Genomic DNA, 24,757 nt, shown 5'->3' on the forward strand with positions numbered 1-24,757 from the left:
TAAACTTGCGGAAATTTGTCTCTCATTGATATTTTCATTTCTTGGGGGCAGCTGGTTCTGGTTGTTAATTTTTCACTTATTTGTCTGTTACACTGAATTTAAAATGCAAAATTTCATATATGTATTTTTTCCTCAAATTATTGCTGCTGTATTATATGTTCAAATTTTCAAATTATACAAAACCGAGAAGTTTTTCAAGAAGCATTTCTTTTACTTAAACTGTTTTGTTACCTAGAACATAAATTATTTCTTTAACTTTTCATTGTTGCTTATTAAAAAGACTCCTGACAAGTTTCCCAGATCTTGTGGAATTGACTTGTTACTCTCTGCTTCCAACTGGAGCAGGCTTCCTACTGATGCCAGTCACAACTCTGTGCCCAACATTTGGGGTTTGCACTGATGCACTTGTCTTGAGGGCTACAACGGGAGCAAAATCTCCTTTGCAGGCTGGATCTCAGAGCAGCATTGAGGGATGTGGGGATGGAGCAGCGTAACAGTCAAGGCCTTTGTTTTTTTGTAAAATGTGGTGGGTTTTTTTTTTTTTTTACTGTTTGTCAACAGCTTGCTCTTTGTATCAAGGGAGAATCTGATTTTCTCAAAACAAACATTTAGTTTTGGACTTAACACAGCAGTATTTGTTTTGTCAATTTGTAAATGCAACACAGAATTTTCAGACTATAGTCGCTGCTCAGTTAATTTCGCTTCAGCTGAAGGCAATGATCCCTGGGAAAAGAGAAGCCAGTATTTGAAATCTCTTAGAGATACTTGGCTGAAATGCTTGAAAAGAAACGGATTAAGGAAAATTTAATATATAAGTTTCATACTAGAATGAAAATAAATTGATTTAGGAGTAGTTAATATATGAGTTTCCTAGTAAAATGTTTTTTCTTAGAGATTTATCCCAAAGTTAATGTGAGCTGCTGTAAGTCAGCTGCTGTTCTCTGGGAGCTGAGCTGTGAACCTGCAGGGCTGGCTGAGAGCTGTGGAGGCAACTAATCCTGCTCTGGAGCAGGAAGCACATCAGGAAGTTGTTCTGGCTGTGATTCTGCAGCAAAATCAATAAATTCAAGTTTTGTTTCACCTGAAACAGAAGAGAAAAAAGCAGCTCATGTTTGCTGTAATCGAGTTTGTTGTAATGTTCTCTGGTGCACACAGATGTTTGAAAATGTCACATGATTCTTACAAGAGTTGAAACACCTTTAGAAGTCTGCTCCTTAGAAAGGAGCACTTTGATTACAGGATCAGGACATGGTGCACATCAGCCTGAGTTATGTATTGCATTCCTTTCTTCACTGATCATCTCACCTTACTGCCGTATTTTTTTTCCCCTCTGCACTGGTGCTCTTGCAGAGTTTCCATTAGCTGACTCTGCCTTGTCCCTACCCCAGCCTTGAGCAACTAGATGAAAGCCCCTGTCCCGGTGTTGCTCCCGTAACAGATCACAGTTACTGCCACTAACAGTTCTCCCTGGTTTTCCCAGCTCTGTGACTCTTTCTCCATCCCTGCCCTCACCACCAGCTCCCCGTTTTGCCCCACACACGATGCCCACGCCACCCTGAGCGCCTCTCAGCCCTGTGTCACCGCCAGGTGAAGGGGAGGCCCGGCTGGAGCAGGTCACACACCCGTGCAGGTGAGCTGCTGGCCCATCATCGCCACCGGGGCTGCTCTCAACTACTCGAAGGAGAGCGGCAGGCAATGGGAGAGCCTGGATGCGATGCTCCTGAGCCCCTCACACACTCCTGATGGGCCAGTGTCACCTCCCAGCCATGAGCCACTTAGAGTGCCCTCGGCACGGGCTCTCCTGTGTATTCCCAGCTCCAGCCCAGCCAAATGAAGAGCTTGGTATGCAGCTCAGACCTGCTCTCACTATTTCCCTGCTGTTGATTTAGGTACTGGATCTTATTTCTGCCAAATGATTAACGGTGTCGGGGATTGTTGCTGTTTCATTTCATCAGATATAGGTCTAAATATTTGTCAGACTCGAGAGCCTTTGTTTAGACTATACTATTTGAGGAGGGAATATATTAATACTGCTGAGGCAGTTAAAATTCATAGTTCTATAATTATCTGTCTTATTTTTGAAAAGTGCATTCTGTGAAACTACTTTCTCAGCAAAAAAGAATTTGTGTCTGTGTTTCAATTTTTTGCAATGATTATTTATGAGCAAGGAGGAGATTTCAAAAAGCTCAAAATATTTTCAGTAAAAACAAATTTCAATTAAAAACTTTGTTCTATAGTGTGCATGTCAAGTGCTGCTACCCTATGTGTAGAACACTGAAAATTATTACAAACGAGGGTAAAATGACTTAATTCTGCTTCGTGTTTCCTTTTCTTAGGCATAATACAATTCCTGCAAGCCTTTTCCTTCCTTTCTTCCTCTCCTTGTCTCTCTCCCTCCCCTTCAGATTGCTTGTCTTTATTCTGGCTTGATTGATACCTGAGCAAGTGAGAAGTGGCTCTAATGAACTGTTAAGCATTTAACAGTGCCTTGGTACAGTGTAAAAAGAAGATGCAGATCCTGAAACAGGCAGGCAGATGCATACAAGTGGCTAAGGCTGAATGTGCATCGTCAGCTTGGGGTTTTCTTGGGTTTTATTTAAGGCTTACCCATGCAATTGCAGCTTTCCAAACACATTTTGCTGGAAATGTAACGTACAAAAGAGGGTTGTGAAATGAAGTTTTGTTAGCAATATATGTTTAGGGCCTCGAGGGAGGTGGGGTATTTGGCCTAAAATTCCATTTTGGCAGCTTTTCGACATGTTATATGCATGGTTTTTTGTTTCGTTCCCTTTGCACCGTGGGCTTCAAGATTCTAACCAATTAATTCTGGAGAAAAAGCTTAATGTAGGCTACTCCTCAAGAAGGGGGCTCTATTTTAACATTCAGTAAACAGATAATCCATTAGGACAACAATATACATTGTGGCAAGTGCTATCCTAGGTTTTTTTTGTCAGCCCTTATTTACAGCCTTTTGATTTCCCTTCCCTCCTGGGGTGCAGTTTCAATCATTCTCCCTCCAATCTTTGTGCCCGTATTCATGGCAGGCTGAAAACAAAGTAAGAAAGAAGCTCGTACGCAGCGTTCCATTGGCGGCCAGTTCCTCCTCTATAGCCAGCAGCCGGTTGTATTTGGCCACCCTTTCTCCGCGGGAGAGACCTCCCAACTTGAGAAACCTGGCACCCAGACCAACAGCCTGCAACGAGAGAGGGCCCGTGGTAAAACTCCACACTCGGGGAAGTGAAGTCATTCCCAGTAATTCAACACGGTATCCTATGTCTAATTTAACACCCTCATCTCTCCACAGAGAGAAACGGGGGAAATAAAACCTCTCAAGGAGAGATTTGCCAGATACAAACAGTAATTTTTGCTGGTATATGAAATGAAATTTTATTTGCAAAAGATTAAATATAGTAGTGTTAAGAATTTTTGCTTAAAATATTGTTACTACACAGGAATGTTTTAAGTAACTCGCATTTTTTTATAAACTAATGCAAGCAAATGGATCATAACACTTTTGAATATACTCCCTGCTTTGGCAAATTTCCTGTGTGTTCTCTTTAAACTCAAAAGAATAACCACTCTCTGTGGGGAAAAAAAAACAACCCTCTAGAAAAAGCCCATTTTGTAAAATGTTGTTTCTTTCTCAAGCACAAAAAGGCTTTCTCCGTGAAAAATAGTACATGTTAAAAGCAGTATTTTGCAATTCTGCAGTTGAACAGCTTTCAGTACTTACCAGATCCACGAGGCTCTCATCTAAAGATTCTCCATCTGGACTTCCTAATATGGTAATATGTCTTTGACCTATATATAACGGGAGGGAAAACCTTCATTAGAGTGTATTTTATGTATTTGACACAGAAATTGTTTCGACCTCTCATTCTTTTTTTTACCCTTGGGCTATCCAAGCTTAAATACAAACAGGAGTAAAACCCACCTTACAAAAATGTAAACTATATTTGTTTGTTAAGATTCTGTTTTATTTTCAGATGGATAAGGGAACATCTAACATCCTGTCCTAGTCTCTGTCTCTCACTGATCTATATGGTCAGGCTGTGCTATTTATTTTAAATGTGCTCCTCACTATAGTAATGATTTTTCTTCTCTTTGAAAAAGAATTTACCATCCTGACTGAATGAAATCTCTTAGTTGCTATTTACTCGCTTTGATACAGTGATTCTGGGTGTTTTTAAGGAACAAGAAAAACACTAAGCTATATTAAATTTGTCCATCTATTCCTTGGGTATAAAAATGAATAAACAAAATGTGATACAAAGAGAAATCTTACATACAAAGTTGCCCAGGTTCTTAGTACTGTTACTACAAAGGCTCAATAGTATGTAGTCAATAATCTATGTAAATGCAATTTTAAATAGTTTGTACTTGCTTTAATTTTTAAATTATTAATGCTAAAATTAATCAAAATTCAGATGAATTGATCACATCTCTTTTATTTTAATTCTGATATCTAACTTGGTATGCAGCATGACACTTAGCTGCAGTGTCAAAGGGCACCCACATTCAAAACATTCAGTGTATTAATTGACTACGGTTGGAGCTTTGAATGCTGTTTTAAGCTCCTTGACAGGGATCTGTGAATGAAAACTTGAATTTCAGTTTCTCCTGACAAGTGCTTTCTAAATTAGAAGTGTCAATAATTAAATAAAAAGATGTAATATTTATGGGTGTGGCTCGTAGGGTTTGGTTTCAGCCTTTCCCCCCTCTACTCACCATCGAGAATTCCAGTAAGTTCTATGAGGTCTGACACCTTGGTTTGGTTAATGTATTTCAGCACAACACCACTGCACATTGCTATATTTATGTTTTGGTCAGTTTTGAGTTTGGAAATATGTGTGGCAGCATCTTCAGCAATCAGGTAGCATTTGGAACCAAGGGACCAACAGATGCTACTCCACTGTTCTCTGTCCTGCATAAATGAATAGAGTAAACAACTGGAGTTTAAAAAACTAAACTGAATGAAAACCCCAGCAGAGGAGGTAAAATAAAAAATTAAATAATAATTTGGGTTTAATTATAAATATGCCCTTCATATAAATAAGTTACATTTTATACTGTATTTTAAATTTGTCTGCCTAAGAAAAACATACCGCTTGGATTTTCCTTGGATTTTAAGATTTTGCTAGAAAACATAAATTTCAATCTCAAATTAACCAACACTATTTGCACAAAATATAGTTAAAAATATCTCAAATTAAATTAAGTGTAGGGATTTTCTATTTTGATTTCCTTCCTGAAATTTACTTCATTTTGATAGAATATAAAAAAATTTTTTATTGTTTTATTCAAAGGACTCATTTTTGTGTTCACATTTTAAGTGTCATGGTTGTTTGAACATAAAATAATGAACAGGAGACATAGACTCAATGGCAGGACCCATAGGGAACAGCAGAATACAACGCTCTCTTTTCTAGCAAAGCTTCATTTTTCAGGGTCTTTGTTTCTTTATTTTAATGCATTGTCCACATGGTAGACGATTCAGGCTAAATAAAGGACAAGGATATGTAAAGAATTCAAAGGAAGAAAAGTATGAATTAATTTGCTTGCTTCGTGTCCACAGAAGGCAAAGTTCTCACATTAAAAACATTTCTGCTTCATAATTCTGCCAGTGGTTATTCTTGGTCTGTGGATCAGACAGATTTTTGTACCTGTCGACTTGAAATCAGCATCGGGGCCATTCCTGTACGGATTTCAAGCCGGTGTTTTAAAGAAAATGAAGTTTTTGACACCTGAACAAATGTTTAAATTTAAGCACCAACGTGGTCTGGTGTCTGGCAATGAATTATTGAATTGGTACCAGTACTAATCCTCAAAGATCTAATTATCTGGGGCAAAGATGTGGCATGGGTAAGCCCTGGAGATCTGGGAGGAGGAAGAGGAGGAAGAGGAGGGAGAGACATTTTTCTTAACTCTGTACTCTGTTCCCAACTGCACTTCACTATCTGCTGTAATTTTCCTGCTGATTCTCATCTTGCAAATATTTTCCTTCATAAGAATTCCTAAAGAAGTTTGCAGCCCTGGCAGGAGTGGGGAATAACCTGGTGTTTTGGAACATGGTTTTTCAGAGAGTCAGACTGAAACAGTACAGGGAGGCAAGGCTAACAAGGCTGAGGTAATACTAAACACAGTTATTCTGAAAATGAACTTTTAACGTTCCAGCTAAGGACATAATGAGATGGATTTTGAAGTTCATCAGTTTTAGAATTATTGATTCAGGCACTGGGCAGATTCACAAAGCCAATATCACTTTGCTTCTCCCTTCAATCACAGTCTTTGTGTTTTGTTCATGAAAATGAACTCCCTCTATGTATTTTTAAGAAGATAAAGTGCAATTTGACACTGAGAGCAAATTTTTATTAAGTTGTGCAACTGCAGAATCTTGCCCTACAATTGTAGGTTCTGCAGCAATTAAGTTTTTATTCTTTTTTTGTAATACATGGAAATTTAACCTTATGTATAAATGTATATATTTAATGTTATGCAATCTCTTTTATCCATCTGTAGTTTGAGAACATGTTTAATAGTATTGTGCTTTATTGCTGTAGTTGATTTGCCACACTAATTAACTTCTCTAACTTTGATAACAGAGGTAAATACAGGGTGTCTTACTCCCACTTCAAACATTCTGCCAAGCAATGTTGCCAAGTGACAGGACTTTAGTTATAAATGCCCATCACAAAGAATTGCAGCAATAGTGTTTTTTGGTGATTTTTTTGGCTGAACATACAACAATGTTCAAATATTTTCTTCTCCAGCATAATATAATATAATATAATATAATATAATATAATATAATATATATAATACAATATTAGAATACAATATTGCATTACACATGACTTCTTGTAATACACTTGAATTTTACAGTTTTACCTTACAATTTGAATTGTGCACATAAGGAGGGAAATGTAATAAAAATAACAGTGGTTTAGCAAGTAAAATCAAATAAAAGAGCAATTTCTTTTAATTCTTTAAAGTATGCATACTGACTGTATTCTGTTCATGCCAGGATTATTTCCTATCAGAAATTATGTCAAAAATACAGAAAAATTTGGATATTGACAATAAAATATATTCAAATAAATTGTTAGATGCATTTTCTAGTGATATTTTTGTGCTTAAAGACTTGAAAAACAGAAGCTTTGTATTTTACATGTTTTGTAAAAATGAGAAAAGCTCAGTGATATGCCACTGAACAGTATCATCAGTTTTTAAAGGACTGCTCTGTGTCTTACCTCTTTTCTTAAGGGATCTATTAATGCAATAATAAAAGGAAAATTATTAATCATTTCCACATACATGGCAACCATTTCATCAGGACTTTTGAACGTTCCAGTGAGTATTTCATATTTTCCTTTATCCTAGAAGGTAAAAAGCGTAAAAGATAGGAAAGTAAGACCCTTTTGAAAAGCAGGGTGTACACATCTCTGTTAAGGCAGGGGGCTGTGTGTGCTTCAAAGAGAAGGCATTCACTCATCTGCTTTACTCTGTGTCTGAGTTGTCAGCACATTGTTACAGAAAACTCTGCCTAAAATGACACTGTGGGTTCCAGTGGGCTCATGCCAAAGTCTCTGAACAATGCCACTGCCAAAGGAAGAGAGATCTATTTCAGCACTTTCTAGGCATCACTGCCAGTTTGACACTGGCATTATTATAGCATAAGGTTAGCAGTATTTGACATTTTTATTGAATATCATGTGAAAAAAAATCTCATTTTTCTCTTCAAAAAAAAGGGGATTTCTTTTCCTCATTTTCACAAAGAAAATATCACTGGGGAAAGGAGTGCACAACCCTCAGTGCTCAAAACCAAGATACTGCCTTTCCCTGCCTCTTTCCCCTTTCAAAAAAAAAAAAAAAAAAAAGAAAAAAAAGACTAGTTTAAAATCACTATCACCATTCTGGGAATCACAAACTACAGCCTGGGAGGAATTTTAAGAACACATTGTGAAACTGTGCAGGATATCCACTGCCTTAGTGACTTTAACAGTTCAATAACAGAAAGTTACAGAATTACTGATAATTCAGTGGTTAAGATTTTGCACATTCTGGTATAAGGATACAGATATCACAGGAGAACAACTGGTTTCACAAAAGATATTGGTAATGGAATCTTTAGCACTATAGAACACCCAAACATGTAAAAGCTCATGAGGTACTAAATGGAAATGGAAGTTTCTTTTCCTGCTTAGAGAAAAACCTGATTGATCTTGGAATAAGGGGCAAGAACTGTAAGATTTCATTGGGACATAAATAGATTTTGTCAAATAAAAACATTAAAAAATTAAAATTAAAAAATTAATGTTGATGCACAGTGAGATGGGCACTAATGTATATATAAACATACCATAGTAAAAGTACACGGAAATGTTAGGATAGTCAGAACAAAACAAGAGATGTAGCTTAATGTAATGGGAAAAAAGCAGATTCAACCAGAATTTATAAATGCAGAGATAATTCTTTCTGTTTGCTTGGTTATTACTTTAAAAAAAATGGAGTTAGGAGCTAGTAGGTGAGTTTGCAACATAATAATAAATAATGTTAACAAGAGCTACATTTATTTTAAAACCCAAGAAAATAGATATTGAAAAATAACTTACATAATCCATTAATTGATGAGCAGCACAATTTATTGCTAAGTACATGTCTGTTCCTAGCTCCAGACCTATATTTTTGCAAGCTGCTTGCATTAGGAGTAGCAGTTGTTCTAGATTATCATATCCTGTTGTCAGGCAGCCTAAGTGAGATATTCTTTTTAAGGGTGCTGGCTGAAAGCAAAACAAAAATAATCACTTTATTTACACATATATATATTATAAATATTTATATTCCTTTTTCATTGTCATTTCAGTCTGCATTTAGTCATCAAATTATAAATTTGTTCTCAGAAATCTCCTTGGCAGCTTTAAGGACAATTTTCTAGCAAAGAGGGATTATGAAGTGCTAATGAGTAGAGAGCCAGTAGTCCTTGGAAATAGTCTGGCCATGTAGATCTCAGTCTTGTGTGGTCAGTACTGGTTTACAAAATTATTTTAAAGGCACTCAACAACCACTGAGGTGTCATGAATACTCTTGTGCTGTGGACCAATCTTTTGACACAAAAACATATTCTGCTTTTTTAAATAGCTTTTACTCATTTATCCTCAACTACAACATTGATATTGACTCTATGGAGTGTTCCAAGACTTCTAGAAGAACAAATTTCATAGAGGGGAAATACCTCCAGCCCAGCTGCATGCAGTTGTCTGCTTCAGGGACAGTATTCCTGGACATGAGCCTCAAGCAGAGTTACACTGAGCAAGTATTTCACATGTCCTTCTGTTGTCAGTTTTTTTGTAGGTTTTTCAAGTACTGATTTTTAACTGTAGGGTCTGGGAATTTTGGGTTATAAAGATGCAGCAACAGACAGCAAAAAAAGCTGAAGTCTTCGTGCACTTCAGATGGAGGTTATATCTGCAGTTTCATGTGGTTTTCAAGATGTCCATATGCTGTGCCTTGTTACATTCTATTAAAAGCACTTTTTATCTGTATAAAAAACTTCTCTGTCTAGTTTTTACTTCCATAACCTAAATAAGCTCTTCTTCTTCACTGCCTACTTTGTAATTTCTTTTTTTTTGCCCTTACAAAAAAGTTCAAACTCACACGGTGCTTTTATCAGTTTTAAATTCAGTTTCACTACTCTCTCCTTTAGTTTTCTTCCACTGAAATAAAAGGAATTTTTTTCAGAGAATCTAATGCACTGCTTCCTTGTGTGTATCTTACAGAAATATTCTACTTTATGATTGCAGTACATATTGTGGTACTAATATGGAAACTACCCACCAGGAAAACACTGGCCAGCATCTTAATGATGGTGAATTTTTTAGCAACAATAAAATAGGAAAGCTCTTCTTCATCCTTTCTTTTTTATACTTCACAACAGTAATGATTCTCACCTGATAATATTTAAATCATCTCAGAATGAGGAGAAAAACCTGCATGGCATTTCCATCCCACTATTTGGAAAACTCATCAACAAACTACCAGTTTTGAAGGGATAAAAAAGATCATTTGAGTCATATAAAATACAGTCCTGTGCAATACTGTGAGTGCTGCCCTTTAGCTGCTGGTTTGTATCTGCCATTATCTATAACCTCAGACTGGACCTGGGAACTGAATGCAGCAGGATAAAGAGGGGAGTTATGCTCCCAGGGTTAGGAAACAGCACAGTCTGCAAGTCTTACAAGTAATAGTTTTATGGCCTACATGATCAAAAGGGCATGTTCTCTGCTGGTGCTGCAAAATGTTCATTTGGGTAAATTACCAGAATTTCTATATGAGAAAAATTACCAGATCCCAGAAATTTCCCCTATTTCCTCTACTGTCCCCCAGGAAGGGATGGTATAGTCAGAAGAATCTAAATTATTATGTAAAATATGAGCCTTTGGAATATTTAAGTCTTGCCTTGACCTTTCCAAAATGGTGATGTAGATTAATGCTTCCTGTCTTAAGAACATTTTGGTTCCCTGCTGCTGTTAATACCTTGTTGAAGGCTTAGAGTTAAAATCTCTTTTCTTACCGGAGCTTTCTTCCCCGAACTTTGTGCTTTTCCTTTCTTACTGTCTGCTTGTGGACCAGGCTGTTGGAGTGAAAGAAGAAAGAAATCAATTCCATGGAAAAATAAAAAGATGACAGAGACATCTCAGAAAGAAAAGATAAGATAAAAAGATTGACAGAATTTTGGTCAAAAGAGATTGTAAATATGTAAGTTAGGAAATAGCTTTACTTAATAGTTTAATAGTTTTATGTTGTGGTGGTTACTCATTTAAAATGTTTATTTCTATGTGGACATCTGTCCAACCATCATTTGGTTTTCAAGACATTCTCACCCAGCCCATCAAAAATACAGGGGATCTTAGAAATGAGAATCTAGACTCTATACTTGGAGAAACCCAACTACCTTGCCTTCCAAAAAGCCCATGACACACCAAGACTTATTTACTACTACAGTAATAGTAATACCTTGAATAAAACTTGTTGCATGTGAGAGGTGTACCAAGATCAGAATATATATTGTATATTCCCCCTCATACTATTCACTCCCAGTATATTCCTTCAGGTAAACAGAAAGCCTTATGCTTAGGACAATATTTTGTTCTAAATGTTCTAATTTATTATCACCAAATGGCCAATGTTTTATTCATCTGCCAGAAAACAACATCTTCTGTTCTGTGTCATGAGCCTGTAACAGGCTAAGTGTTCCACGTGTATGTTTAAAAGGACAATGGTAGTAAAAAGATTAAATTAAGTACATCTCACTGTTAGAACACATTTTTATTGTACCATTTTGCCTGAAGGCTCCAACAGTCTTGTCAATTCTTTCTGAATATCCTGAATTCTTTCTATGCCCTGAAATTAAACAACAGTAATCTTCAAAAGGAAGTTCTATTAATTCATATTAACAACTTAAATAAGAAGAGATATAACATTTATTCTAAAGGCAAATTTTAATATAAAGTCTTAAAAAAAGCCCAAACCTTTAACTCAATCTCTCCACCCACAAAATGCAGACAAGTGTCCAACGACAAACAGTAGCAGTGGAATGAGAAGGAATATTTGACTGTGGGATGTCAAAGAAAGCAGTCTCTTCCCCAAAAGTATCCCTTCACAAATCTAACAAGTAAAAAATATATGGGTCTGCATTTATATCTGAGAAGTGCAAAGGTGATAATCCCTGTTCCCAGTTGTGACTCTGCCTAAGACTTCCTAAGATCTGACAAGACTGAGTGCATTTACCTTCCGAATACTTCCAGGAAGCAGGAAAAAAAAACAATCACTGTCTTGATTTTAAACATTGGGGAACACTCCAATTAAATTAATTCATTGCTTTTAATGCAAGACTCTTTTTTCTTTTCAGCTGAGCTGGTAAATGTTGAGTGCTAACTTTGTAAAGGACATTTCAGATTTTCTCAAACTGTGCCAGTAAAGGAATACTGAAGGGGGCAGAAGTCAGTCACAGCTGGCAACACTACAGGACAAACAGCTTCGTGTTCCGCACTGCAGCAAACACCTTCCTCCTCTCCCATGGGCACTGGGAGGCATCCTTTGAATGGGGCAGAATTAGTGACCTTATTAACAGCTCTGGGGGACAATCCAGAAAAGTTAAAGGAAAAGCAAAAAGAAAGAGAATCGAGCTCAGCTATTTTTTCAGGTCACCAGCACACAAAGTAGAAATCACAGCCCTAATGAAGGCATCTTGTGCAGATACATTCTTTAATGCAACACATGGCTAAACAAAAAGAGAGAGGGCTGATCCCATCTGTCTCACACATCCTTCTTGTTCTTTGTATTCCCTTCTAGTGTCACAATATCATTTTAGAGCAACTTATTCCCAAATATTTTATGCCTTCCTGTGAATTTGTTACGGCTTTTGTTGTTTTGTATGCTATATCAAACAACTGCTAATATTTATAATCTACTAATGCAAAATCTATTATTGTATAACACAATCCCTTGACATCTTCAATGCACTGATTTTTTTCCTCTATATAAACATACATTTTCAAATTAAATCTTCATGGTTCTCCTTTTAAATCATCTTTTCACTTAATTTAATGTTATTAGTGTTAGAGTTCTGCACTGACTAACATCTGTTAAAACTTTGGCCTTGCAAGCTAACAAAAAGATGAAAAATACAGTTTGTAAGGACTATATTGAAAAGACCTGTATACTTATGTACATACGTAGTTAGTATGATGTCTACAGAATACATTTACAAAAAAAAAGGAAACAGTACCTGTTTGAGTGATAACTCAACTGGTGGTATAAGCATAACTTCTTTCACTAATTTCAGTTTCGTAGGTAAATTTTTTTCACAGTTCAACAGAGTAACCATTGGGAGTGGTAGAATCATTTCTTTAGGTGACTCCTGTAATTGGGAGTGCCAGGTGAAAATAAAAATGTAAAACTCAGAATAATTTCTAATATATTTTAGTTATGGTACAGGGTTCAAAACTGCTACAGGCAATGGTGTTAAGGGTGTATTCTATGAGGCAAATTTAATAACACTGTCACAACTGGCTACGATAATTATGATAACTGGGATAAAATAAACAAAATTACAAAGCCACATGTACCTGATCATGTTTCAGCAGTGCAATATATAAGTACAATGGGACACGGCTAATGGTGGCCCCAGCCTTTGCTATGGCAAGTGATGTTCCCCCAATGGCCAAGCTGCCACACAGCACGGGTTCAGCAGGTTCTGCAGGTGGGATGGGATTCTCTTTCACTAACACCTTCTTTACTACAAGAGAGAGAGTAGTATTAAATATTTCCTTGGTTCTAAACATATGCTTGTGGATCACAGTCATGTGAGTAAATATGATACTGTCATTTCAGTGTGTACTCAATGTATTAAAAACCAATAATTAATTTTTTAAAAACTTCATTTTGTCAGCCATTTTATATGGAATGACCTTACAAGTAAGCACAGTATCTGTCCTCACTTTGTTTCAAATGCATTTCAAGTTTGTTTCTTTTGGAGATCTTTCAGCCACTGAAATATGTATTTTTATTTATCTGTGTTTGAATCAAATAACATTATATCATTTTCAGGTTCCTTTCAAAAGCATGTTTTCAGTTTCCTTTATTGTGCTCCTTAAATGCTAGGATTTTGCATTAAAAAATGGAAGATTACATTATAACCTGACTGGGAGTACAAACACTTGAATTCTTCTAATAATTACTGTGAAAAAAGTTCAGGTCTATTACAACTGGAATTCCCAAAGAGAAAACAGGTCTTTTAAACATTACACATTAAATTTTCATAAGAATTTATTTCCCTTTCAGATAAAATAACTTTTTCCAAAATGCTGTAAACCAAGCAGTTCCCAATAGCACTTACAGGGAGCAACTACTGAAGCTGCAATAAGTGGTCTGACTCCCAAAAAGCACTGCACTGGGGACTGTTTTATATTGGCTCCAAATAGTCAAGCACTGAGTCTAACAGTAATATCACAGTTGATGTCACAATTAGTGAAAACATGTAATAGATGTATCAGCAGAAGCTTGACTGAAGTATCATATACACCACAGTGATACCTGGATGGACCTGACAACTGCAGAAGTTAAATTTCAGGTCAAAGGTGAATTTACTGTGCACACATTCAGCATATGAAGTGGGAGGTTTTTTACTGACACCGTATGATAATTGCAACTAAACTGATAATAATAATTTGCCAAAATTTTCTGCCCGTCCAACAAATGACAACAACCCTTTTTTTTCTCAGTTTAGTGTACAGATGGAGATAACATATGGGCTTTTTTTCCCTTTGGGTTGTTTGGTTTTGGCCATGTTTTCTTACCTTGTTTTTCTAGTCTCACACTACTTTTTCCTTTTTCCTCTAGTAGAATGTTTGCTTACTTCCTTTTACTCTATAGTACCCTTCATTCCCATCTCATCCCCTTCTTTCTTTCTCTTTTGCTTTTCTCTGTATTTCCTCCTTTTCTCAGTGTTAGAAGGAAACTTTCCTTCCTCCTTCTTTCAACTGTTTTCAACTTCTATCTTAATTCAATTTCCATTTTCCTGCTCAGTTCTGTGATTTCCTTTTCTTTCTTTATCATTCTCATTTTTATTCTTCATTTACATCCTCCTCCATTCTTATTCCTCACTCTGAAGAATAATAACCTCCTGTCTAAACCAACTGTAAAACAAAGGCAGAAACTCTGTTCAACCAATACATGTGAATGATGAGGAAACTGTATTTTCCCCTCCCTCATTCTGCTGCTGAAACTGCTGTGATCAAAAAGGTCAGGAGAGAGTAACCAAACCCTCTGAACATGAGACAGGATGTGTTTTAGGACTTTAATCAGTATCTGTATTGCAGAAAATATCAAAATTAAATTAAGTAAACCTGGTTTTCCTCCTTTTTTTTGCTTAGGTATTGGGGTTGGAGGGCATGAAGAAGGGGCAGGAGTAACTTTTGCTGCTTCTTCTTCCTCTCGCTTTTGAATTTCCTTTTTTTCTTCCACCTTTTTTGCAAAGTATTCACTGAAGGAAGAGGCATAAAAATTACTGGGTCAAAATACTGTTAGATGTGATAAGTAGACATGTGATACAGGCTAAAGAACATGCTAGGAGGTAGATTAAGTGCATGTATTTGAGCTTCTACCACAGATTCACTGTGTGAAGCTGGAAAGTCCATAAATTTATCATATAATTATTTTTTGGTAGTCATCTGCAGCATTGATTAAAGAAAAAGAACCAAAAGCAAGTATCCCAGACCTTAGCACATGCTTTGTAAATCACTCTGGTTTTAAAGTCAGTTCTGAGAAGACAATCTGAGCATGAAGGGTTGGTTTATTTCCTTTGCATGGGTAGTAACAGATACTGTTGTAACTTCATGCCATCCACCAGCCTGGCCTAGGTTGCTAAGCCAGCAGAGGTGAGCTGTACACTGGTTATTGTGTGGCTGCAAACTCAGGGCTGGCTGAATTTCAATTATATGCATGAAGTGAAATCTTCACCCATGGGTCACAGAAAGCCAATTCAGGCAAACTGAGTATGTAAGATGCACAAAGTAGTGTAAACAATGCATTGAAATCTTATTTAGACTCACTTTCCAACCAAGTCCTTATTCCCTTTATCAAGGTTTTCTCAAATCTAGCCCATGTGGAAGGTAATTAGGTGTGTTTGCTACAGTCTGTGTTCAGTGTGGCAGCCCAAACCAGCATGATTTTTATATCATAATTAAGAAAAGCAGTAAATAATGTAGTGCAGTGGATCTGAGACAGACATGACATCCTAAGAATATTTTTTAAAATAGTAGAAAACATTGAATATTCTATATGTCTTTCATTAACAATGTAAATTAATGGTAAATATTTTGAATGCAGTAATTTTTATAATATGCAGGACCTACCCAAGTATCTTATCAGCTTGACACTGGTCAGTAGACTCCAAGTCTCTCAACATTGTGTTCAGTGATTCATTGACCCATTCCACAGCAGTATGAACAGAGTCCTTTCTTTCTTTCTCATCAGCTTCAATTGTTTCAGGTAAAGCATTTTCAGGTATTTGAGAATGAGAAGCCATTATAGTGGAACAAATCCTCTGAAAAAAAATAAAAAACCCCAAGCAACAAAACAATGTAAAAAGGTTTAAAACACTATTTAGTTTCTAACTTGGAAATGCCATTTGAAAGACTGAGAAGTATGTCCTTACCAACTCTACAAGTACCTATCTCCAAATCTATTTGCTCCACTTGTCTTTTCTCATCCAGCACCTTCTTCTGAGACTCTTATACTTTGGTAATTGTAGACATTATTCAAGTTTTTTGACCAAAATTATAACTACATAAAGAGGCAAAACCCCTCTGGCAGATCTTCCTTATACATATATTATGCTACCAGAATAGAATGGAGTTATTTTAAGGACCATACAGTCATTAGGACACCTTTTATTGCAGCTGTTGGTAGCCTGTTGCACCATGATTCATCAGCATTCATGCTTAATGCCATCCCTCATGATCAGTTACTTCTGTCTTACTTAGATAATTTGAACCTATCTTTCTGTACTGATGAGGAATAAATGGTATTAAGTAAATTCACTTAAGGAAGACATCATTTACAAATTTCCCACAGCTGCCTGCACTAACAGCATTAACTTTACATCCTGTGAATATCTATGAGGTTACATGTAATTCAAGAATTAAGTGAACCAGAGTTTAACCGAGGGAAAGTAGAAATAATTACTCCACAATAGCTAGAGCTGCAAAGATGTAACTTGAATATTTCAGGCTGGGGAAGAGATGAGCCATCAATTCTGCATTGCAGGTGCTAAATGGCTATGTTTGACTTTACTATCACCCACATCAACCTATTAGCTCAGTGTAAAAGAAATGCCTTCACCTATACTGTTTTTCACCTGTACTGTATTTTTCTGAAAGTATCACACAAAGAGAAATATAAGGGTCTGAAAATTAAAGAAAAAGGTGAAATGAAAGTGAATGTATAAGGTTAGTATGGGGTTAATATACAAAGATAGACTATCAGATCCCACTCATAAAATATTGTCTAATTCACAGAAAATAAAGTTGCCATAGTTGCTGCCACTAACTTTTCACAGCACCTTTTTTTTTCCCAAGTTACAACACTCAACTGTTGAGTCACAGGGATTTATATCTTATCATAGAGATGGAAAATAAAACATTCCTTGAGACGTGAGAAGAACAGTACCTCTCCCAGATACTGTCCTAGTGAAATAAATAAAAAGAGAAGAAGCAGCTCATACCTTCTCATAGTTTTTAACTGTGCAGTATATTTCCACTTCTAATGTTGGCTGACCAACTCCATCAAGAACGTTTCTTCCAACCAATTTGCATATTACTGGTGCTTTTGAAAATTTAGAAAAGTAGTTAGCCTTAAATGAAGGAGAAAGAAGTCCATTAAAAGTCAATTTCCAGGCAAAGAGGCTTTTATTCCACGAAATATCTTTCAATCAAATCCACCACTGAACAAATCCATTATGGGTCCCTTCCAACTCAGCATATTCTATCATTCTATGTTTTATATGTTCCAGCAACCTTTGAGCCCTTTGAGAAAGGTGGAAACCAAGACTTCTTGTAAGCGGAGTTCTCTTTCTTCTTCCAACGTGGTCTTTAATGGGCCTGATGAACTATCATAATTCAATATATTTGGGTCTCTGTTTGTAGTTAATAAACACCAATGGTTGGTTTAAAAAAAGGATTACATTTTTACCTGAGCTTTCTACGTACTTCCCTACTAGTTTCATTATTTAATCTGGTATCAGAGAGTCATCAAACCACAGCTTGCCAAATGGGAAAACTGCGAAACACTTAGAGCTACAAAGAAGAGGAACATGCCAACTACCAAGCAAAGCAAGAAAAGCTGTTACCAGCTCCAGTCCCTTCCACTGATGATGGCAAAACACTTGGAGATGGGAAACAATATAAGACGGAATGAAATATTTCAATTCCACAGCCACTCTCCCATCAAAGATCATACTAGAAATCATTTTTTTCTAAGAGTTGCTGGCAATTCCAGTACTGCCACTAATTGAGGTTGCATTAGGACTACTGTAAACAATATTTTGCCAAGTGGGAATAGGTAAAATTGGTCTGACTCTTGACGCTTCCAGTGCGGCCCATTTGCCTTTCATGAGCAGTTGCAGTGTGAACAGCACCCGGTCTCTTGCTGGCCCGAGAGCCATCACTGCTGAGCAGCGGTTTTGTTAAGGACAAACAGCAGTCCATCTGTGGACTACTTTGTTTTTTTGTGTCGAGACAAGCAACTAGCAGGGACACGAAGCCCGGCAGCTGCGGACACGTACTTGGCACAGCGTCCAAGTGCCACTGGCCACAAACACAGAATCACCGCAATCCTTGCGCGGGCCAGGGGGGAAACCACTGAATTGTCACCACTGAGACGCCGAGCTCCTCGCTGCACCCCCTGGCCTGAGGGCAAGGGCTGGCAGCGAGCACGGCGGGTCACCCACACGGCCCCTCGCGCCGCCACCCGCCGGGACGCGAGGCCAGAACAGGCGTCTCCAGCCCCGTCCGGCTGCTTCCCCGCCCCGCGCTACCAGCTCCCCGTAGACATCCCCGGGGCGCAGCGGGAACAGGGTGTTCAGCGCCTCCTCCATCCGCTCCGGCACCCGGTGCCCTCGGTAATATTCAGCCGCCTCCCGCCGCAGCCGCCCCCGCCGCTCGCCCGCCTGCATGGCGGAGCCGCGGCCGCTGCCGGGCAACGGAGCCAGGGAGGGCCCGCCCCTTCCCCCGCTCCCTGCCAGCCCCGCGGCGGGACAGCGGCGCTTCGGGGCCCTTTGCCTGGGCCCCACGTTCCCGGGGCTCTGCTCCCTCAGGAACACCCCGGGCTGGGAGCCGGAGTGGTTCGGTTTGGTCCGGTTTCCTCCTCAATGCCGCGGGGTGCTGGCGCTTCTCTCGGAGGCTGGTCATGGCCTTCCAAGTCAGGACGGCCCGAGCAAGCGCTCCTCGGTTTTAAAAGTCTCCGAGCAACAAAACTGTGCAAGATTATGGTCCTGAAAGAGGGACAGGATGTGGTTTGGGAAATGTCTGGTGGAGACGACGCTGTAAAACGCCCACAGTAACTCCTGCGTTTTAAAGCCCTCCGCTTTCAGTGAAGAGAAACATTTCTCAACCGAAATGATCATTTTTAGTCTGCAATTTCCTACAAAAACTTTCACTTTGTTACACTGTTCACGGGTAATTTTGTTGAAGTAACTGAAAATGGAGATACTTAAAAGCTGTTAGGTGCACACTTCCCCAGCTCTAAAATCAATATGTGTGGACCTTTGCTCATTGTGTGCTCACTCCTCCAGGTGGGGTGATAATGAAGAAAAACCCTTAAGAAATCACTTTCTTTTCCTTTCACATTCTTTAGAAATACTATGCTAACTCTCCAGAGAGTTAAATCCTCTTTTTAAAAAGCTGTTTCCTCTGAAAAAGTTTCTAAACTGACACTACGTGTTCCCTGAGGAGAGTGGGTAGCGAGTGCCTCATTAAATTTTTTTACTTCAGGAGGACTTGATGTGGTGGATGGCTGCTCCTTTGGGCACATAACTGCTTCATGAGGGGCTTGTGCAGTCAGAGGGCTGGGTGGCAGTAGTTAGGTAGTGCCAGATCTTTGTCACATGCACAGGCTTGCCCCAGAAAGCTCCAGTTCAGCTAAATATTCCTGGAAGAACAGGCTTCTGGAGGTAATGGTACCGGTGTGGCGGTCTCTGAGCACGATCGTATGCTGGGTGATCCCACCCAATGTGAGAGCTGTGCCTTCTGATATATTTAAGTGCCTCTGTATCGCTTTCCCCACCTTCTGGCCTTTAACAGGCTCTAAACAAAATGCATCATGAAGGAACATGTTGGAGATAACAGGGAGACTAGGGAAAATATAAGACTTCTCTGGAAGGAAATGGGAGAACTGATTGCCTAGGATATGAAGAAGGCTGATATACTGAATGACTCTTGTGCTTCTGTTCACTTGAACTGCTCTAGCTACACCACCCAAGTCACAAAAGAAAAAGTGAAGGACTGAGAGGACCAAGGGGTAACAGTCTTGGTGGGTGAGAGAAGAGTAACTGATGTCATCTGCCTGGACTTATGCAAAGCATTTGCAACTGCCAGCACAACATCCTTTTCTCTAAATTGGAGAAATGGATTTGATGGATGGACCACTTCGTAGATAGGTATTACCGCAGGCCTGGGCCCTAGGGTATATCACAGTGTCCCGCAGCCATAGGGAGAAGGAGGAGAGAAGATCCAGCAGGCAGGAATTGTGCAGCAAGATCGATTTATTTAATTATTTTACAAACTCTTTTATAGACTTTTTTCTTCATAGTCTAATTGGACAAGGGATCAGCCACCCCTTGGGGGTGATTGGCTAAAATCCTAAAACATCCATTGTCAAAATATTTTCCTACTATACCATAAACAAGACTTCTCAAGGTTGCAGGTGGCTTGGTTGTTTACATTCCCTGCTACCTCTTTTGCGTGAGAGAAGAGTCTCTCACGGACTTAGAAAATAGCAAGAAAATCCTCGCTAGCAGCATTTTTGTATCTACAGATAAGGAATTGGCTGAATGGTCACATGGAAAGTTTTGTGTCAATGGCTCAATGTCCAAGGGGAGAGCAGTGGCACGAGGCATCCTCAGGGGTCAGTGCTGGGGTTGGTGCTATTACACATCTTTGTTGGCGACAGTGACAGTGGAACTGAGGCACCCCCAGCAAGTTTGCCAATCATCCTGAGCTGACTGGTGCAGTCAACATGCTGGAGGGAAGGGATGTCCTCCAGAGGGACCTGGACACGCTTGAGAAGTGGACCCGTATAACCCTCATGAAGTTCCAAAAGGCAAGTGCAAGGTCCTGCAACTGGGCCAGGGCAATCCCAAGCACAAACACAGGCTGGGCAGAGAATGTGTTATGACTGGATTAGGGAGAGATGCCTCTGCCTGAATTCAGGCGCAAATGAGACCATATGATGGCAACATACAGATTTTATTTAACATGGATTTTATTTAACGAGAAACGTGAAGGAGAGAGATAGAAAGAAATACGAACTAGGTCTCAGAGAAAGAGAGCAGAAGAGAATCTGTTGGAACGAGATGATCGATCTTTGAGGTCCTTCCCAAATTAAACCTTCATGAGATGCTAGAGGATGTGTGGATGTGTATTTTAACTTGATATTATTGTTATAATAATAATACTTCGTTACTGTCATACATGAAATCCCTATTTGTGCTTGGTCTTTGCATATTAAGTGCTTTAATTAATTAATTTTGAGTTAATTATTTTTAAATTGAATTTTACAATTAACCCATCAACCCAGGTACAAAAATCCAGTTCCATTACCAGTGTTTTCATTTGTTTAAAGTAGTTTATTAATAGAGTTGCACCCTTCCCAGTTAAAATTTTCCCAGTAAAAAATCACAAACTTGCCCTTTTCAAACTTCAAACCACTGGTACACCGTAAGAGTTACCTTTCCTGTGTTTACTTTTACTTTTACAAGTGTTTTGAGGTGTGTTGGATGTATTTTAATACTTTTTGTAGGTGTTTCACTTGCATTTTGATTCCAAGGCCAAAACCCCACCCAGTCTTAATAGCCAGCAGCTATTTTTAGCCACGGCCATTACTCTGCAGGCAAGTTCCGTGGCAACCTGAATACCTGAATTTTAATGAAGGTATTGTATTCCCTTATCTCGACCAATACCACCCCTCCCTGACAACGATGAGCCATTGGTGGACAGAGATGATCCATCAAAGGGAAAGCACCAATCGCCTTGGACCGAAGGGGCGGGCTGTGGGCGGGCTGTGGGCGGGCTGTGGGCAGACTGGGGGCGGAACAAAAACTATAAAAAGGACAAAGCCGAGAGGCGGGCCCTCTTCTCTTTTCCCCTCTTGCTCTCTCCAGATTGGCTGTGGGAGACATCGGTGCTGGGGCATTCAAGGCCTTACCCCTTTTAAGGGGCTTTTAGTAATTTTTTTTAAAGTCAGCCCAGCACTGCAAGTTCTTTTTCTCTACCTGAGGTCTAGTGCTGTCTCTGCCAGAAGATCTCATATCCCTGCGCTCCTGGGGCATACCATCTACTGAGCCATAGGATCCCAAATTTTTATATTTTTCTGATTTCTGTAATTTTTTGTCATATATGAAATCCCTAATTAGCTTGGTCTTTGCATGTTAAGTGTTTTAATTAGTTAATTTTGGGTTAAACAATTTTTAACTGAGTGTTAATGTTCACTCATCAGTCCAGGTACAAATACCAAGTTCTGCTATTAGTGTTTTCACTTGTTCAAAGCAGTTTATCTGCACCAGCTCCAGTTAAAATCCCCCAGTTAAAAGTGTCCCAGTTAAAAATCCGTTTTCAACTTTGAACTACTTGTACACTGTAAGAGTTGTTTTTCTCATGTTCTCTGTATACTTTTACAAATGTGTTAAGATGTACTAGATGTATTTTAATTTTTTTTTTAGGGGTTTCTACTTTGCTCCTTAGTCTCAGAACCAGCTCCAAACCCAGTTTCTAACAGCCAACAGCTAATTTTAGACCTTTAGCCGTTGGTCTGTAAGTAAGCTCCGTGGCAACCTGAATCTTAATGAGGGCATGTTACCACTCTTACTCCAGCTGCTACTACCCCCCTGACAACGACGAGCTATTGGTAGACAGAGATGATCTGTCAAAAGGGAAGCTCCAATCACTTAGGACCAAAGGGGTTTGCCATGGGCGGACTGGGGCGGAGCAAAGGTACTATAAAATAGTGAGTCAGCCTCCGAGCAGGCACAGAACACTGCCGATTTCAGCTGTAGTGGGCGCCAGTGCTGGGCACTTAAGCCTTACTCCTATTTAGGAGCCTTTAATAATTTTCCTTTGACTTTTGGATTAGCTAAAAGTCAGCCCAGCACTGCAAGTTTTCCACCAGAGGTCCAGTGCTGTTTAAGCCTAAAGATCTCTCATCCCTGCGCTCCTGGGGCATACCTCTTGAGCCACTAGGATCCCAAATTTTTATATTTTTCCAATTTTTGTAATTTTTCAATTTTTCTGTTCTTAATAAAATACTTTAATTTTTCTAAGAGTTGTCTCGTTCCTCACATTTTTCAATAAATTAATCTTTTTAAGAGTTGTCTCATTTCTCACAGTTACACTATTTAATCTTCTTCTTTAGCTTCTTCTTCTTCTTCTTGTGATCCCCATTACTCCTTCTTCTTAGTGTTTACTTTTACTCCTCTTTCTTCTACATCAACTTATTCTTATATTCTTTTTTCTTTGTTTTCTTTCTTTTCTTATCCCTGTTCTTATCCTTGTCTTTATTCTTACTCTCATTCTTATTCTCATTCTTATTACTTTTTTTCCTTGTTCTTATTCTTAATCCTAATTCTCATTCTTATTCTTACTCTTCTTATTTACTACCACAATTTCTTCATTTTCTTCATCTTTGTATTATTATTAGTCCTATTCCTATTCTTTTTGTGGATTTTGTGTTTTTTGTGTGTGGTCTTTTTTTTCACTACTGCTACTATTTCTTAAAGCCAACTGCTCTCTGTTTTGGAAGAATTGTTTGGCAAAGTCGTGCAGTGGAGTCCTGGGAGCAATGCCTCCTGTCTGTGCCCATTCCTCATGGATAAAATCCCAAAGGATCAGCACGTAGTTCTTTCAGGATGAGAGGAAATGGCCTTGGATTCCAGCAGGGAAGGTTCAGATTAAATATTCCAAACAACTTTTCCCTGACAGAGTGGTCAGGAATTGATTGCAAGAAGTTGCTCAGGGAGGTGGTAGAGTCACTGTCTCTGGAAGTGTTCAAGTCTTGTCTGGATGTGGCACTTGGGGACATGGTTTCAGGGTGATGATGGTGGTGCCAGGGTGAGGGTGGGACTGGATGACTTTCAAGGTCTCTTCCCACCCTGCAGAGTCTCTGGCCTTCACCGCTGAGCCACCTGGCACCAAGTGTCCCGCATGGATACTGGTTGGAGGCTGGCCACACGGGTAATATTTGCTCTTGGGGAGAGTGGCTTGGGATGCTCCCAAGCAGCCGGGGACTGCTGAGGCTGCAGGGACATGTCCAGGCAAAGGCAGCCCGTGTGGCTCCCCCAGGACGTGGGGCAGGCTGCCGGCCAGCTGCCGTCCAGGAGGCCCGGGCTGGCGCCGGCCGCAGCCCTAATCCTCGGGCTGTGGCGCCAGGCAGGGGCAGCGGAACAGGCTGCGCAGCATCCGCAGCGCCCGCCCGAGGCGGGAGGGGCGTTTCTTGCGGGGACCCAGCTGCTGGCTGAGGGCCTGCGCTCCCAGCTGGGGAGGTGAGGCGCAGAGCGGCACTTGGGGGCACGGCTCAGATGGCCCGTGCTCAACCCAAGCCTCGCGAGGGGCAGGCACTGGGAGCCTGCCTCCTGCCAAACCTCCCAGCTCTCTGTCTTCTTCACGGAGCTCGAGGAGGCTCACTCCATCCCACTCGTCGTCCTTGTCCCCCATGTTCTGTTCCCAGCTGTCCTGCATCAGGTCTCAGTCACTGTCATTTTCCCAGCTAGACTGCGCTGAAGGTCTCTTGCCATTCCCCTTGGAAACCTCCTGGCCAACGGAGACTTCCTCTTCAGAAAGCTCCTGGCCAACGGACTCTTCCCAATCAGACACTTCTTAGTTATTACTGCCGTCCTGGTTCCTACGGTGTATCACAGTGTCCCGCAGCCATAGGGAGGAGGAGGAGGAGAAGATCCAGCAGGCAGGAATTGTGCAGCAAGATTGATTTA

At 39.5% G+C, this 24,757-nt stretch overlaps 1 protein-coding gene across 2 annotated transcripts; it reads right to left on the bottom strand.

The window, feature by feature from the left end:
- Window positions 1–227: 227 nt before the first annotated feature.
- Window positions 228–19,030, bottom strand: ENO4 (enolase 4). Of its 2 annotated transcripts, XM_048311104.1 has the most exons (14): window positions 18,596–19,029; window positions 17,285–17,413; window positions 15,915–16,105; window positions 14,907–15,043; window positions 13,128–13,297; window positions 12,788–12,919; window positions 11,335–11,400; window positions 10,571–10,630; window positions 8,613–8,780; window positions 7,251–7,376; window positions 4,729–4,924; window positions 3,734–3,801; window positions 3,076–3,193; window positions 901–1,081 (listed from the first exon to the last, which is right to left on the bottom strand). In XM_048311104.1, the coding sequence occupies exons 1-14, from the start codon at window positions 18,731–18,733 to the stop codon at window positions 993–995; spliced, it is 1,788 nt and encodes a 595-aa protein (XP_048167061.1). In that variant the 5' UTR covers window positions 18,734–19,029; the 3' UTR covers window positions 901–992. The 2 variants fall into 2 exon arrangements, with proteins under 2 accessions (XP_048167062.1, XP_048167061.1); XM_048311105.1 differs by lacking the exon at window positions 3,076–3,193 and having other exon boundaries at window positions 228–1,081; window positions 18,596–19,030.
- Window positions 19,031–24,757: the final 5,727 nt, after the last annotated feature.

Source organism: Corvus hawaiiensis, chromosome 8 (genome assembly GCF_020740725.1).
Source record: "Corvus hawaiiensis isolate bCorHaw1 chromosome 8, bCorHaw1.pri.cur, whole genome shotgun sequence".
NCBI classification, from domain to species: domain Eukaryota; kingdom Metazoa; phylum Chordata; class Aves; order Passeriformes; family Corvidae; genus Corvus; species Corvus hawaiiensis.

What these genes read in the sequence shown, in the direction of transcription:
- ENO4 (XM_048311104.1), bottom strand. Translation starts at nt 18,733, where the DNA reads ATGCAGGCGGGCGAGCGGCGGGGGCGGCTGCGGCGGGAGGCGGCTGAA. An exon ending in TTGAGTTATCACTCAAACAG is followed by an intron (nt 11,401 to 12,787) that starts GTACTGTTTCCT and finishes GTTTAATTTCAG; the next exon opens with GGCATAGAAAGAATTCAGGA. An exon ending in TAGATCCCTTAAGAAAAGAG is followed by an intron (nt 4,925 to 7,250) that starts GTAAGACACAGA and finishes TCATTTATGCAG; the next exon opens with GACAGAGAACAGTGGAGTAG.